This window comes from Poeciliopsis prolifica, unplaced genomic scaffold (genome assembly GCF_027474105.1).
Source record: "Poeciliopsis prolifica strain line A6 unplaced genomic scaffold, Auburn_PproV2 SCAFFOLD087, whole genome shotgun sequence".
NCBI lineage: Eukaryota > Metazoa > Chordata > Actinopteri > Cyprinodontiformes > Poeciliidae > Poeciliopsis > Poeciliopsis prolifica.
In genome coordinates this window covers 930812-947232 of record NW_026562462.1, presented here as the reverse complement: position 1 = coordinate 947232, position 16421 = coordinate 930812, and the positions used below count along the sequence as shown (strand labels likewise).

At 35.8% G+C, this 16421-nt stretch overlaps 2 protein-coding genes across 5 annotated transcripts; both read right to left on the bottom strand.

Annotated features, from left to right (window-relative positions):
* Nucleotides 1-4325: 4325 nt before the first annotated feature.
* gabpb2a (GA binding protein transcription factor subunit beta 2a) lies at nt 4326-12043 on the bottom strand. Of its 2 annotated transcripts, none has more exons than XM_055022572.1 (8): nt 11902-12043; nt 9188-9295; nt 8137-8304; nt 7194-7388; nt 6804-6951; nt 5846-6022; nt 5646-5764; nt 4326-4746 (listed from the first exon to the last, which is right to left on the bottom strand). In XM_055022572.1, exons 2-8 carry the CDS (start codon nt 9293-9295, stop codon nt 4405-4407), a joined length of 1257 nt encoding a protein of 418 aa, XP_054878547.1. In that variant the 5' UTR covers nt 11902-12043; the 3' UTR covers nt 4326-4404. The 2 variants fall into 2 exon arrangements, with proteins under 2 accessions (XP_054878547.1, XP_054878546.1); XM_055022571.1 differs by lacking the exon at nt 11902-12043 and adding an exon at nt 11032-11273.
* Nucleotides 12044-12867: 824 nt separating this feature from the next.
* Nucleotides 12868-16050, bottom strand: mllt11 (MLLT11 transcription factor 7 cofactor). 3 transcript variants are annotated; one of them, XR_008604999.1, is made up of 4 exons: nt 15918-16050; nt 13551-13714; nt 13102-13463; nt 12868-13012 (listed from the first exon to the last, which is right to left on the bottom strand). XR_008604999.1 is itself a non-coding variant. In XM_055022590.1 (3 exons), exons 2-3 carry the CDS (start codon nt 13701-13703, stop codon nt 13368-13370), a joined length of 249 nt encoding a protein of 82 aa, XP_054878565.1. In that variant the 5' UTR covers nt 13704-13714; nt 15918-16050; the 3' UTR covers nt 12869-13367. The 3 variants fall into 3 exon arrangements, 1 of the variants encoding a protein (XP_054878565.1); XR_008604998.1 differs by having other exon boundaries at nt 12868-13141; nt 13257-13463; XM_055022590.1 differs by having other exon boundaries at nt 12869-13463.
* Nucleotides 16051-16421: the final 371 nt, after the last annotated feature.

Sequence of the window (16421 nt, the reverse complement as noted above, 5' to 3'; positions counted from 1 at the left end):
AGGGTTGTCGATCTAGTCAATCAATTAAAATAATATTGAAGTAATTTTTACCAACATTTTTGCTGAATGTGTTTTTTTAAATATATATCTTATTAATATATTATCCCAACAAATGTAAGAATATCCAAAATATATATTTTTAAAAGAAAATATTTATTCACATTACTGAGTAGCTCAATAGTTGGTGCCCCTAACAATCCTAGTATAACTAATGTATATGGAGGTTTTTCCACTAACACATCAATTTTTTTTAATTGATCAGTTTATAGATACTTATATCAGCAACTTGTAGTAATCCAAGGCTTTCTCTTTCCCTGTATTATAAATGTGACATGACAACTGACTACTAGGCTGGATGATGATATATTTTTATCATACCACCATTCAGAGACAGTGGTGGTAAGGAAATAAAAAAAACAACAACAAAAAAAGACTTATAAGCATGCTGTTGTAACTTCTCAGAATCAGTTTATTAGAAAACCTTTATTTACCAAATGATTGTTTGGGATCAATGGCAGAAAAAAGCCTTTTTTGTCCCATCATCAAACATAAACATGGATTTTGAAGTGGGACTTTTCTCAAATACCACAATAATCAGATAATTGGCATAAAAATGTGTCTGTGGGTTAAAATAATCGGTAACTATGTTGAAAATTATTGTTAGGTATGGTAGAGGATCTATGATGCTATGGGCCTGTTTCTATTTCAAAGATAATAAATATTAATTAAATGAAAATTTGGGGAACTCTACCAACATTAAATTTCAATATATATGCAATGTATATTGGGATTTCTTCCCCAAAAATTATCTTGCCATATATTGTGTTACTTTAAATGTCACAAAGTTTATTGAAAAAGAACATAATAAAAATTAGTTTAAAAAAAAAAGCAAATCTATTTACAAATAAATTTTTTTTACAAAAATATCATGACCAATGCTAAACTACAGAGCTACACTGTGCTCCAAAAACTATTGAGCTCATAAATAAATGAAGCAAACTATGTATGGTTATAATCGCTTTGAAATCTCAAAGACACAACGAAGACGTTCTCCGAAAACAAAAAAGAAGTTTATATTTAATTGCAGGCAGCCATCATCATCATCATCATCATCATCAATGTCACAGAGAAGCCAGTAGGTAAAGTTAAAAAAATACAACTTTTGTATGTACATAGAAAAGGGTTGGTTTTGCAAAGCTTATAAAAATAACTATAACACAAACAACAGCTAGTCTCAGGTTGAAGGAGAAGTGGGGGGTGGCAGGCAGCTGAGAGAATACATGTGATCGATCCGAGTGCAGTGAAGTTCAGGAACACGGACTGGAAGCACGTTTGGCTTCAGGGGATTCATCTCCAACCTAACTGTAAACTCCTTCATGTTCGAAAGGTTCCTGTAGGTGCACATGAATTTAATTTATTACGTTTTTACTAACTAATTGAGAGAAAAATTTATATTTTTTGCAAGGAAAATCCTAAACAGTAATAAGTAGGGTTAGTGGTACTTTATTTTACTGCAGGATTGTTCCACAACTTTTTTTTTTTTTTTGCAAACTGTAAAGTTGGAAACAAGTTGTTCTGCTTCAATTTGTGGCAGTAATGATCTGTAGATTTAACTGAGATGAGAAAGTTGATGCCCTTTTACAAATTTCAGAGATGCACCAATCGGGTTGGACTCAGCCGATATTTCCCCAATAAGCTCTGATCAGCAGATCTGATCTATTCTTTAATTCAAAACACAGAACTCCCCCATTTCTTGGTTGAGAAATGATTAACCACAAACATGTCATTTGCAGCTTAGCAATAATTAAAATACACATTTTCACTTTTATGTGTAAAAAAAAAAGAAAAAGAAATTGGTCAAAATCTGAACCACAAATGGCCAAAGAGCCTGATCAGTGCATCTCTGATGTTAACCATTGTGATAAAAATAACAAAACAATGAGTTTCAACACAAATCATACTGCAAAAATGCAAAATCATAAGTATCAGTTGTCCAGTTTTTAGTGTAAATATTCCAGTAGACTTCAAATAAGACAAACTAAATTACAAATAACTTTTAAGCAAGACAGCATTAGTTAATATAGATGAAAAAGTACCAATTCCACTGGCAGATTGAAATTGGTACTTCCAGTATTTATATTTATTTCTTATAAATAGTTTTAATTTATAACAGTATCTTTATAAATGAAATAATTTGACAATCGAACGAGTACTTTCATTAATCAATATTAAAGAAATTGGATGTATTTTGCTCAAACATGAGATTTTCCTTATTTAAAGTGTACTTGGATATTTCCTCTAGAAATTAGACCAAACGTACTTGTTATGATTTTATTTTTGCAGCATAATCAAGCTTACAGCCAACATCCAGACCCTCCCAAAGCCTCAAAAATGAATGCATCAGGCCTTCAGAATCACTGTGCTGCTGTTTGTCACAGAGTTGGTTCCAAACCAGAACCGCAGACAACACTGCAGAATTGGATAAAGATGAAAGATAAGGGGGAGAATGCACGCTGACAGTATGAGACATCAAGTATTTTTCAGCTTCTCGAGGGAAAAAACCTCTTTTCCTGCCTGTAACAGTTAATCTGGGTTCACCTTTAACATACACAACAATTTAGGGCTTACCTTTCGACAGCTTGTTGGTCTACTGCACAGAAGAAAACCGAATAACTCGAGGTATAATTAAAATATTTGAACTGGTTTTGGACTGTATATGTTTACTCTTTTAGAGTAAACATGTAATAAAATATCTGTGTAACTGCAAAGTTAGTTTGGCATTAAATGATTTAATATTGCAGTATAATGGATTAAATTATGGCAAAAACATAAAACATACCAAGTATTTTTGGTCTAGTTTCTGGTGTAAATATCTTGGAACGCTTGAAATAAGACAAAACTAAGTTACAGGTAAAACAGAGTAGTAGTAGTATTATTTCACTTATAACAGGATATTTTTTCCAGGTTAAAAGTAAAATAATCAGCTGGTGAAACTTCTATTTTTTATCAATGTTAAACAAGCTCTTAAATCTTTTTAAAAATTATTTAAAAGTTAGTTTTGTTTCAAGTGTACTAAGCAATTTACACAAAAAACTAGACCAAAACTCAAACTGCTTGGTAAGGTTTTGTGTTTTTGCGGTGATGACATATCTGAATTTCACGTTGAATATGATGAAATTCCCTCCAAACACACCTAAAATGTAGCTCACATTAGAAGGAATCACTGCAGTGTCTCGATAATCTTTCAGTTATGGCCACATGAGGTCTAAGTTAACTTTGGGATTCACTAAATTAAACGACAAAAACAGAACATAATATACGTTTAAAAAAAGAAAACAAATGGGTCTGATGGTATAGTTATTGGCCTTCAAAAAGAGGACATACTTACAGAGTATTAGGGGCACGCCAAGAAAAAAAACATTAATAAAACTTAAAACTATGAGCATAAAGTCATAATATAAGGAGCATAAAGTCAAAATAATATAAAGTTGAAATGATAGTCATAAAATTACAAGATCAAAGTCATTATGATCCGAGAATGAAGTTATACTACCTTAAATAAGTCAAAGTAATACAAGAATAAAGTCCTGAAATGAGAACAATTCATTTTATTACAAAAACTAAATCAAAATAATATGAAGATAAATTCTAAATTATGAATAAAGTCAAAATATTACCACAATAAAATGGTAATATTATGACTTTATACTTTTATTACTTCGACTTTATTCTCATGTAATGTTAAATCTATTCTGGTACGACTTTATTCTCATATTATTTTGTCTTTATTCCTGTATTATTTCACATTTATTTTTGTTTCATTTTGACTTTATACTTGTCATATGAGTTTAATCTTATAATATCATGACTCTATTATTGTATTATTTTAGCTTTATTCACATAATGTTATGACTTTAATCTGGTGATTTTATATTTTTTTATTTCCTAGAGTGGCTCTTATTCTCTGATGTTCAAACTTTAATTAGGACAAACTAAAGGTCTACGTTTCTGTTGCGTCACATTTTGAAAAGGGAAGCAGATTGTAGTTCTATCAGGAACAGAAACGTCCATCTCTGTGCCGAATCGTTCCCACGTTTCCTCACATTGAACTTCGCAGACGGATGACAACGTAAAGCAAACACGACATGAAGGTCCATGTCAGCTCAGCATCTTTTCCCTTTCTGTTGATCGCATCGAAGCGACAGTCAGCTGATCTGTTAGCGTCCGGTCATTCAGGGGTTTAAAATGAAGCAGAGCTGAACTTCCTGGTTGGTCCGACTGTCTGTAAGGAATCCATCTCGACTCGGATGCTCTGTACTTCCTGTGGTGAGTCAGCTCCTTCCCTTAGTCACAGTTAAATGAGTCCTATCAGCCGCCTCCTGTTACGATGCGTCTCCTCCTGCGTTAGGAGCTGACCTGCGTCGCCTCGCCGCCCGTCTCCACCAGCGTCACCTGACCTTCCTCCCCTTCCATGATGATTCCCCCTTCCTGCAGCACCACCATCTCTCCTTCCTCCTCCACTACGCCGGTGGCACCCTCCTCCTCGTCCTCCTCTCCCACCACTTCCTCCGGGCTGGCGGCGTTGGCGCCGGCCGCGGCGTTGCCGTTGCTGGTGTTGGCCTGACTCTGAGCCATGGCCTCCAGCTTCATGCGGTATTCCTCGGCTTCCTGCTCCTTACGGAGGAGCTGCTGTCGGTACTCCTGAGCCTTCCTGTTAGCTTCCTGCAGCTGTCTCTGCAGCAACTCCTGAAGAGCGAAGAAGAAACCTTTACAATGAAAACAGACAAAATGGCGAACCGAACTATCCCGATCCGTGAGGCTCAGTGAACAGAACTTTTAAATCCAGATGTAAGTTGGTAGTTTTGAATCATATACAGAAAATCCCAACAGTACCAGATAATCCAAAGTTTGTTTTCTGTTTTGTATTAATTTCTCCACATTCACCAGTCAGTCAGTTTCGGTGTTCCACAAGGTACTGTACTTGGGCAAGTTCAATTTAGCCTTTAATATCTCAAAAATAAATGTATTGATAACAGAAATACAGTTTGTTCAATAAATTTGAATTATTTACTGACCATGATTTATGTAACGTACATCCAGATAAATATTTTTTATTAGATTAAGGAGGTTTTCACACCTGACAGTTAGGTAGGCTCGGTTTGATTGGGGACCAAATTCACAACATTTGTTAAATTTTCAGCTGCTGTGTTTCTATTTCACACTGTCAAACAATCCAAATTAATTTTAAAAAACGGTTCCCCTCCTCTCCAGTGGGGGCACTGTACCATGAACTACAGAAGGAAACAACATAAGAACCTCTGAAGAAGACAAGAACTCAACTTTCTTCTTCATAAAGTGTAAACAAAAATGGCGTGGCGTCAGATTTTACAGGTTGTAAGATTTCTCTTTTGTCTCTGGCAAAAGACTATGAGCCATTTCTGCCGCTAGCACTAGACGCTTGTATTAGTTTTGGTTGTATTTACCCAGAATTCCCTGCTTTATAATAAGAAATCTAGAGGAACAGTTTCACCATTGAATTGAATTAAATCACCTCAAACAGACAGACAGATGTGATGAAAATGTCTTTTGCTTTGTAATAGCCCTGTTTTAAATGTAATTCAGCTACATGAACAGGAAGTACTCACAGTCTCTCCTGTGTCGTTGTGGTTGTTGGTCACCTCCAGCTTCCTCTTCCTGGAGGGCGGAGGTTGCGGCTCCTCCGTTACCACTTCCTCTGTCACAGTGTTGGCCGGCACTGCGAGCACTAACAGAAAAAAAACAAACTAATAATAATTATCGGCGCATAAATGGTCCCGCAGCCTCCAGCCCTCAGTCTGGGACTTACTCTGCTGTCCGTGCTGCATCGTGACAAAGAAGGGCTGGGACATCCCCCCCGTGGTCTGAAGGTTGCCATGTTGGTCCGTTACGATCGTGATGACCCGCTGGCCGCTCTCATTCACCACTGCGGTATGCTGGATGTTGGAGTCCAGAGCACTGGCTGCCATCGCCTCCTCTGACTCTCCTGCAGAGCAGAAACATTTCAGAGAGAGAGATCGCTTCAACTGGAGGCTCTGACTTTACAACCAGCTGAAACAAATATTAATACATCTCAAACTTTAAATCGAAAGCACTCACAGGTCAAGAAAATATTTATAAAAACTAACATGAAGCAAATAAAGAAGCCTGATTTTTTCCCAGCAAGAGAGATTTTACTAGTTTCTGTCATTGCACAAAGGCAACAATGTGCAACAAGTACGTTTAAAAAATACCACAAAAAACACATTACTGGTAATAATAGATAAATAATAAAATAAACTTAAATCTAGACTAAATATGAGGCACAAATCTAACAAGGACTTTTCAAATTTATGCATTAAAAATCTAGTTTTCAGTTTCTTTTGAACTTGATTAAATAAATTTATTAAAAACAGGATTATATCACTTTCTTTCAAAATGTTTGCTATTTTTAGCCAAGTTTAATAAATTAAAGCGGATTTGGGTTCAGTGAAAGTTTATTGTTCCAATACAAAGACGAGTACTTTGTGTCGTACTTTACATTTTCGATTATAAGAAAATTATATTAACAATTTTATAAAATTACTAAAAAGTCTCCATCTGTATCAGATCAACCATCTGTGCTGGACGGGTTCAGATTTGTATTTTTTTGAACTGCAGTTGAGGCCCGCACAGAATCAGTCCACGGGCCAGAAACGGCCCACAGACCGCACCTTGAGCACCCCAGACGTAAACCTTTTCACACTTTGGGTTCATTAGAGTTTAAACAGTGAAGTTTCTGATCTCACCTGCGTTAGCCTTGTTCAGCAGCTCCGCCAGGTTCACCCCCTGGATGGCAGGTATTCCCTGGATTATGAACTGCGGTTGGTTGGTGGTGCTGGTCGTCTCCATATTCATGCTCACCTGGTTCATGTTAACCTGGTTCTGCATGCTCTCCTGTAAGCAAACACCTGGCTAAGTGCAACATGCTATAGCTAATTTAGCTAATTAGCTCCTGCAGTGGATTGAACTATAGTTTTATAATTATTCTGTTGGTGCGGATCTTAAGTTGGCACTTTGATGTGGCATCCAGTAGAAAGACTAAATGTTTAAGATGATTTGCAGCTGCTGTAATCATTAAAAACAACTTAATTTGGCAGAAAAAAGCTAAGCTGACTGGATGTTGCAGCTTCTCTCACCTGCAGCATCAGCATCAGCTCCGTGTTCTGGATGTCGGCTGCGATGTCGAATGGCGTCTTTTCGAATTTGCTGCGCGCGTGAACGTCTGCGCCGTGTTTGATGAGGGTGTCGCACACGCCGTGGTGTCCGTGCTGCGCCGCCCAATGGAGAGCCGTCATCTTGAGCATGTCTTTGGCGTTGATGTCCGCACCGCTCTGAAGGCGGATTTATCAAAAGTGATTAAAAACATTGATTCACATGAATTTATCTGGTCGTCTGCATTTAGAGCAAAGAGTAAAAGTCATGATGCAACATTTAGTCGTTTCACACAAACTTTCATGTGATCATTAAAACTTTTTACTACTACTTCATATTTTCTACATTTAAAGTTTTTGTGGTTTTTATATCGACTCTTTATTTTTCCGATTGTTTATAAACAGTTTGTTTTTAATTGCTTTACTGTTTATAAACTAGCTGTTTTATTAATTAAAAACTGGTTGATTTGCTGTTTTAAAGCCAGTTGTATTGCTATTTATAAATTTGTTGATTTATAAATTGGTTCATCTATTGCTTATAAACTAGTTATTTTTACTCTTTATAAACCAGTTCTTTGTTTATAAACTAGTTGTTTCTGTTGTATATAAACCAACAAGTTGTTCTATTGTTTATAAATTAGTTTTTTTTAATTCTTCGTAAACTGTCTATTTTTTATAAGCAATTTTTATTGTATATAAACTAGTTATTTTTATTCCTTATCAACTAGTTCTTTTATTGTTTATTATTTTGAATATTTAGCACTATCTGCTCTGTCTATGTAGATTAAATGCAGGGAGAGTCCAGAAACACAGTTCTGTCCAACTATTTTCTGGTCTTTGAATCTATCACGCCGCTGGTGATGTCATAAAGGTAAAGAAAAGATGGCCGACTGAAACCAACTGCAACCAGTCAGTCCTTTAGTCCCACCCTGATCAGCAGCTCTACGATGACTGTGTGTCCCTCAGCAGCTGCCATATGCAGCGGGGTCCTGTCCACTTTGGTTCGGGCGTCTCTGCTGACGCCAGCTCTCAGCAGGACGTCGGCGGTGGAGTAGTGGCCGTGCTGGGCGGCCAGGTGGAGGGGCGACGTCCCCAACTGTGGAAAACAGAAGAAGAAGAAGAGAAAGAAATCAGATTAAGCATCTGTGACATCACAGCAGTGAATGTCACAGATGTTTAATGCTTCAACTGGTCAGTGTGGAAAAGTGAGATCAAAAAGAGACAAAAGCCATTAAAATAAATATTGTAATAACACAACTGAATGAATTTAATATGTTTAAGTTTTTAACCACTTAAACTCTGTTTTACATTCTTAGTATTCAGATTCTTCTAAAGTATTCACCAACTCTTTTCTCCATTTTACCACAATTTCTGCAGAAAATATGAAAAAAAAAGAAAAAAAAATAGTTTTCTGGAATTTGACATAAAATTCCTATATAATTAGGGTTGAAACAATTAGTTGTGATTAATCAATTACTGAAACAACTGTTAACTGATTTAATAATAAATTAAGAGCTAAAATATCTGCTACAATTGATAATTGAGTGAAAAAAGGTGCCTAAACTTTTTGTCACTCGATTATCAATCTGTTAATCTAAAAATTAGTCAATCATTCCACAAATGATCAAACGTTCGCTACAGGAATGCCATGTTATTGCATTTATGCAATAAAGTGTTTATTTTTTTATTTAAAAAAAGGAACCCAGTTATTGTCTGTTTGCATTTTTTATGTATTTCTAATATTGCATTAAAAATTATTAGAGGTCAAATGAAAAGTCTGCCAAATGTTTTTTTTTTTAATCTGATTATCTAAATAATCAATAATTATTTAAAAAATTGTTAATTGCAGCTCTGAATAAAATACATTAAAATCTGTGGTTGGAAAAGACAAAATGAGAAAAAAGCTTTACTTTTATCAAGTCATTGCATAATTTAGAGGTAAAAGAGATTATTGCAAAGGAGTTTTCTGGGCGTCTCACCCAGTCGGTGGTGAACGGCGCTCCGTTGGCCATCAGGTTTCGGACCTCGTCATCGTTTCCTTTCCGAGCCGCTTCCAGCAGCCGCTTCCCCAGATCCACCAGCGACATCTAAGACACATCAGAGCTGCAGTTCATAAAAAACACTTTCCAGTGCTTATTATCATCCAAAGTACTCTGATTTTAGATTAGTAGCATGAGCCGTACTCTGTAAATTACAAGATGAATTCTGATCCGTCAGATTAAAAGCACCTTTTGAATAATTTCTGTAACAAAATTTGTTGATCTCATATCTGTAATATGGAATCTTAAATGTTGTGTTTTCATTAGCTTTAAGCAGAAAACCATCCTAACTAACAAAAATAAAGGGTTGAAAACATCAGTCTTCATTCAGTAACAACGTAATTTATTGAATATGGCTGTATTTTCAGTTTATGTTGTGGCTCAAAACATAAAAATGAGACACAGGCAGTGATGGCTACATGAATAAAATCTAAAAATAACTCCAAAATAATTACATCTAGATACTTATTGAGTTTTTCAGAAAGAAAAGTGAATTAACAGCAGTTTAAAAATAGATCAAAGTAAAAACAGTAGCTTTTTTTTCTCTCCCGAAAATGTAAAACCAAAACAGTTTTTTAAATGTTTTGGTTTAAAACAAAAAACAATGGTTTTAATGGTTCTCAAATGTTTTGGGAATTAGTAACCACAAAAACTGATTTATTTATGTCTGAAAATATTCTTTTAATTCTGCTGAAAGCTTATAAAATCTACCACTAAAAAAAAGTTTAATGATGCCTTTCTTATGTTCAGTGTGAATATTTAACAAAGCCTAAGTGGACTTTTAACAGCTTATTAAACACCAGAACATAATTAACCTCATTTTATTTCAGTAAAACTCTCAACAGAAATAAAAATTTAAAAACTGCTTTTAAAAAAGAAAGGTGCATTAGTTTCCCTCACAATTCACTGTAAAGGGGTTGTATAGCTATATATGTGCCATTTATCGGACAAAAACCCCGCCTTTCAGTAACAAACTGCATTTACAATAACATAAAAACTTGACCAGAGTTTCAATAATTTCGTTTTTAAAAAATTTAACAACTTTTCCGGTTCAAGAGCAAATTTCTAAAAGCAAAATATAGTTTTATAAACAGGACCACGCATACATATTTATATGTGTCCGACTATGGAATTACTCACATTCAAGCGTTTAGCCCATTACCTTCATTCTGCTAAAACTACAGAGAAACAACCTCTTAAGAATCAAAGTGGGACCATTTCGTAAACCGAGTTATTAGTTTGAGGACCTTCTGTGAGTTTATAATGATAATTTTATATTTTTGTAACTGTTAAAAGTCCCGTCCGACAATGGAACTCCTGCGAACAAACAGTGTTTGTTATTGCGAAACAGCGGAGCGGGACGAGACTTCTGTCTCCGCGGCAGAGGAGCCATTTTACGCGCCTTCACGGCCAGAAAATAGACCGCCATGTGCCACGTACCCCGTGTCCCCCCATCTAAGCTGCTTTCTACGGCATTTTACATGTAAACATCTCGGTCGGTGCTACCGAGAAATAAACAAAAGCACCGACAGGAAACTGTTTGATATTAAGTTGTTGGTTTTCCGGGGGAAGTCACACAGAAATTTCCTATTTTACACACGGAGAAAAAACTACTTCCACATCCGGTTAAGTTGCATTCTGCAAGCGTGCACCGCCAAAGCGCTTACCGGAGTGTATGGCGACATTGTTCCACCTTTGGTGGTTATTTCTGTAATCTTTAAATATGAGAAAGCTCGGAAACTATGAGTCTTCTCCTGGCGTAGGACGGCAAAGCGGGTACTTACCGCGTTCAGGTTTGTTCGGGTCCAACCAGGCTGCTCGTCACTGCTAATGTTAGCAAGCTAGCCGGCTAAGAAGCGCAAACCTCGCCGCGTGAAGAGGATTTGTGCGATTTTATGGTTCTCTGAGACGTAGCATGGGCCCGATATGCGAAGAATCTGTTTCAAAATTCGCTAAAAACGGGCATTTGGGACCACTGTAGCTTGTCGTAGTCCTCAGAGCTTGTTTACTGCTGAAAGTTAGCGATCGGTAGCAGTTGCGAAGCCGGAAGTTGATATTGAGCCTTCAAAATAAGACTAGTTCTCCTTGTTTCAATATAGGAAAATGTCACAAAAATGCAGCGTTTATCTCGTCTTCCAATTTATACGATTCCGTTAGTTTTTAATATGGTCAAATATTTGAACTATTGTCAAAATATTTCATATAAATTAAAATTATTCCAGAAATACTTTGTCATCTCAGCTTTAAAGTTTATCTAAGACGTATTAAATTCAGAGCTGCACACTATATTAGATCACAACGTGTGCCATACATGCCACTGAAATATTTGAATAATTCTTTGTAGATTTAATATAAATGTATATATAAATACATATTAAAGAAATTAAAGCCTTTATAAATTGAGGCTTTCATTTTTTAAGCATTTGGACTTTACAAAACAAAGCCTTAAGGCGTACATATTTTTTAGCGTCAAAATACACCAAAGTAAAAAAAAGTTTCACCAAAGTAGCAGTTATCACCGCCCCATTTTTATTTTGAAAGTCGTGGCAGGAAATGCGTACTTTTTTCAATCTACTGTTTAGCACATACCTATGTTAGCCGTTAGCCCGCAAGCGTTCAAATGGTTAAAAAGTTACATTTCCGTTAGTTTTTACCTCTTTTGCTACCCGGTAAACCCTGTAACCGTATTTCAACAGGAGTGTGTGATGGTCTGGCAGGGATTTACCCGCCGAAGAGCCGTTTAAAAACTCTCGATTATTGTGTTTTTTCTGATACAAATATGGCGGCGGCGCGACACCGGAGGTAGAAGCCATAATACGTTAACCTCCTTGTGGGCGGGGCTTAGCAGTTTACTGCAGCATGTGACGCTCAGATTCAAGAACAGGGTGGAAAAAATCAGACTGTTTAAAAAATGTAGGAGTTGAATTTACCGTAGAACTGAATTTAATTAAAGTATAGCTTAACTCCCCAAAATAAACATATTTAAACATGGAAACTACTTAGTTTTAGACTATTTGCAAAGTGAGTGCTATAATTTTTTAAACTTGAAAGACAAATGTGTGAATACGCAAATACGTTTTTTTGTATTTTTATTTAAAAACTATACTTTTAACCTCATCGAAAGCAAACATAAAAGAGATCTAGTTAGTTCTGTCTTATTATTTACTGATTTTATCTGCTTCAACAATCCACGCATAGTTCACGTTTCAACCAGTAGAAATAATATACAACTGGATTACTTTTTTATTTTTATTTTAACTTGTCATTTTCTACTGATAATTTATTTGAATCTTGGTGTGATTAGTAATTTATTAAATTATACAATGTTTTTGTACTCAAATGCCTTCCCTCTCCTCCCATGTCATGTAAAAGTAAACATGTTTCTGTTCCAAATATTATTATTATTTTTTTTTATTACTTTAAAATACTTGTTTAATGAAATAAAATACAAGTCATTAAAATCATACTGTGTGACTGTCTGGATTTTGCTTTAATTCAGTTTTTATGGTGCTTTAGTCTAAACTTACTCCACATATACAGAATAAGTTTATTATTTTAATGTTTTGCTCAGATTCTAATTATTTTTGCTACAAAAGTTGCTACATTTTATTTAAATAAATCAGACTTGACTCTTTTTTTAAAAAAGAGAAGCATTTTATTTCTGGTGTCAGGTCTGTTCTGAAGTTTCAGTCTTGCAAGTGAGAAAAATAAATAAATACATGCATAAATAAAAACATGGATGATTTGCTGTTGGTACAGCAGATCCTAAGAAAACAAAAGAGGAACAAATATTAACACATAAAACAAAAATCAAACAGCAGGAATAGTTAAATAGTTAAAGTCTTATTTCATACCAGATGAATCAGACGAAATGGGACAGGAAGTCATTTGATCCTGCAGCCAAAATGTGCAGATGAAATTAATTTTAGATTAAACATATGAGGCATTTCTAAGTGTAGCAGAAATCCAAATAATTAAACTTGAACAAGCTGAGATGTAAATAAATAACCTTGGATAATCAGCTGAACTTTAGTCTGGTTGCAGAATTAGGAGGTGTAGTCTCAGATTATTGATGGTTCTGGATGAAGTCGGGCTGATCTGGGTTCAGGTTCTGGCGGGCTCAGTGCAGCAGGTTCAGGTCAGCCAGCAGAGCGTCCACATCAGCAATGGGAGCCCTCCAGTAATTAAAGGAGGAAAACTCAGACAACTCCTCGTCCTGCAGGGAAAACAAGGGTAAAGATGTTGCAGGTTCTGGACAGGATGACCCAATGAACTCAAACAGTTGGTAAAATAATCTGCTCGCCTCGCCGTCCTGTCCGCGCAGCTGCTTGTCCTTCGCCTTGCTGCTGCTCATCGGATCGCCGAATCCCAGATCCTCCAACTCTGACAGGTCGAGGGTCGGGATCGGCTGCCTCCAGAAGAGGAACGAGTCGTACTGGCTGCTGGATTTCTCCATCCTGTCGCAGTCTGAAAACAAAAACGATGAAAAGAAACATGAACAGACGTACAGCGGTGTTCAAGGTGAGGCCCAGGGGCCAAGAGTGGCGCATGCAGCAGTTCTTTGTGGACTCTGGACTCAGATGAGCAGAGTTGGATAGAACCTGGTCAGATTTACTCAATGACATTTAGCCGAGTAATGTTTTTGGAAAAATACACGTTTAGGAATATTTTAACCACGCTGTACTTTTTACTCTTACCAGAGTCAAATCTCTGGATTTTCTTCCCACTGATTGAAAAACAAACGTGTCTTAACCAAAAATTGACCAGATGCACATCTACAGCTTTTGTTAAAGTTTCATAAGTTTTTTATTGACAGAAACTGATTTGGAAAAATGTTAGTCTGATTTTGTTATTTTTTGCTACTTATATAAATTGTCATTTTCATCTTTAAAATGCCATAATGCTAAATATGTTGGTCCTTTTAATGACGTAATTTTTAAATATTAAATGATTAATGATTTGGTCGGTTATTTAGTGCTTGAGTACACATTTTACTAAGTACTTTTTACTTTTGTTTCATTAGAAATATGTTGCAGTGCTACTTTCACCTCCTCTTCAGTGTAGGAATGTTTTAAACCAGGAAATGGAGCTGATGCAGACATTTTGTTTTTCTTTGTATGCAATTTTCAATAACAAATGTATTTCTTAAATAGAAAATATTCTGTACAAAGCAGTTGTTTTCTTTCCTTAGCCATAGTAAATTTAGTAATCTTTGACTCAAACATAAACAAGGGAAGGGTTGTTTTTGTTGCTGAATAAACTAAAATGGACATCTTGACCAACGAGTTAAGAAATGGTACAACTTTCCTTTTCTGAACCTTGTACTTAAAATATATTACGTGTTAATTTGTTAAAAAGAAAAGAATACAGAGCAAAATTACATTGCATTATTAGCTGAATCGTATTTTTTGCAGTGTTTTTGTCAATTTTCTAATACAAAATTCTTAGTTCCCTTGAAATGAGACAAAACTAACTTATAAGTAACTTCTAAGCAAAATATCGGCGCTGGTTTAAGTCAATAACACCTTTAATATTGATTTTAAAAAGTAATAGTTTGCTAGGTAACGGCACAGCGGATCTAAAGCTTTTTCATCAATATTAATGAATTGACCTGAATAAACCCCAGATTTCTTGCTGAAAAGTTACTATAATGTCACGTTTGTCTTATTTCCAGTGAACTGAGACAGATTGATCTTTTTACAGATTATTTATCTCATAACAGTGACATGGTGATAGTTGCAACAAATATAAACAAACAAAAAAAGAAACATATTTTAGAAAAGTTGCATACTGCAGCTTTAACTGGGCCAAACAGTTGAATCCCTGGTAACTCAAATGCAACAAAAAAGCTTCAAAATCTGATGAAATCAATCAAAATCAAAATTCTTCCTACAGCTTGATATAGTTTACCTCTTGTGACGTCATCAACTGAGTAGCTCCCAAATCAGGACGAGTCACATGTTTTGCTTTTTATTTTGTAAAATGGTGGCATAAAAACCAATACTACATGACCCAGCTGTGTTTTTATTTTATTGATACATTTTAGCAATAAAAAAACCCACAACAATCAGCATTTAAAATAAACTAGAATATATTTGAATCGCAGAGTCCAGAATAGACCATATGGAGGCTCCCAGTGGAGCTAAATGAGAAGATGATGGCGGTGATTACTGTTAGCCGGGTGTGGTTCTGCATCAGTCCTCAAACAGATGCGGATCATCCCTGACATGAAAAACTGGGTCACCGCAGACGGAAATGCGCTCAGATTTCTGCGGGTTTTATTTCAGGCTGGTTTTATTTGCGTCCTGCTTGCGTCAGCTCCGTCACATCAGCACCAATAAAAACCTGCAGGCAGCACGGCGACCAATGCACAAAGGTGTTGGTTAAAATCTGCCGCTGTCTCGGCTGTTGGAGGTATTGATTATTGATTATTGGTTTTGGGGGGCGTTGGCCGGCGCAGGAATCACGACTCAGTCCATTAAACTATAAACAAATCAAAACAAGTTTCACTAAATAAATCAAAACTAGACTAATAGAGCGAGTGGCTCCTTATTTTAGTAGTGTAATTTTATTTTAGTTTAACCGCAGACGCGGCGAATATTAAAAAGAAACAGGAATAAATATTAAACATAAAATTCTTAATCATCAGAGGAGGTAAATATGTTTGTACCTGTTTTACCAGGATGCTTCCCTTTCCTTTTGTTCCGCTGGTTTCTTTCTGTGGCCGGTGGGTCAGGTGGTGCCGCTGAGGTTCTGCCGCAGTTTCAACGAGCTCTGCGTCAAGTTCGTAGTTTTATACAGAAGCACTTCCGGTTGAGAACTTCAAATAAGAGAGGAAGACAATTTTTTCCGGCGGTCCAGGTAAATAAAACGGATTTAGAGCCGCAAGTATTGCCTAGCCTTTTGAAAAGTGACATTTGATTGTTTTTGACAAATCAAAATCTGTTTTAGTACATAAATTTTTAAAAAAGAAAAGCTTTTTAAAAATGAAAAAAGATGATGGCTGCAATTTTCTTTCAGTTTCCATCCACATAGCAAGAAAAATAGATGTTAGTAAAAACAAAATGTACTATTACTATAAATTAAATGTATTCATTACATAAAAAATATAACTACACTTACTTCATATTAAGCAAGTGTGTTTTATTTTGAAAGGAAATAACATTTCCGGTAC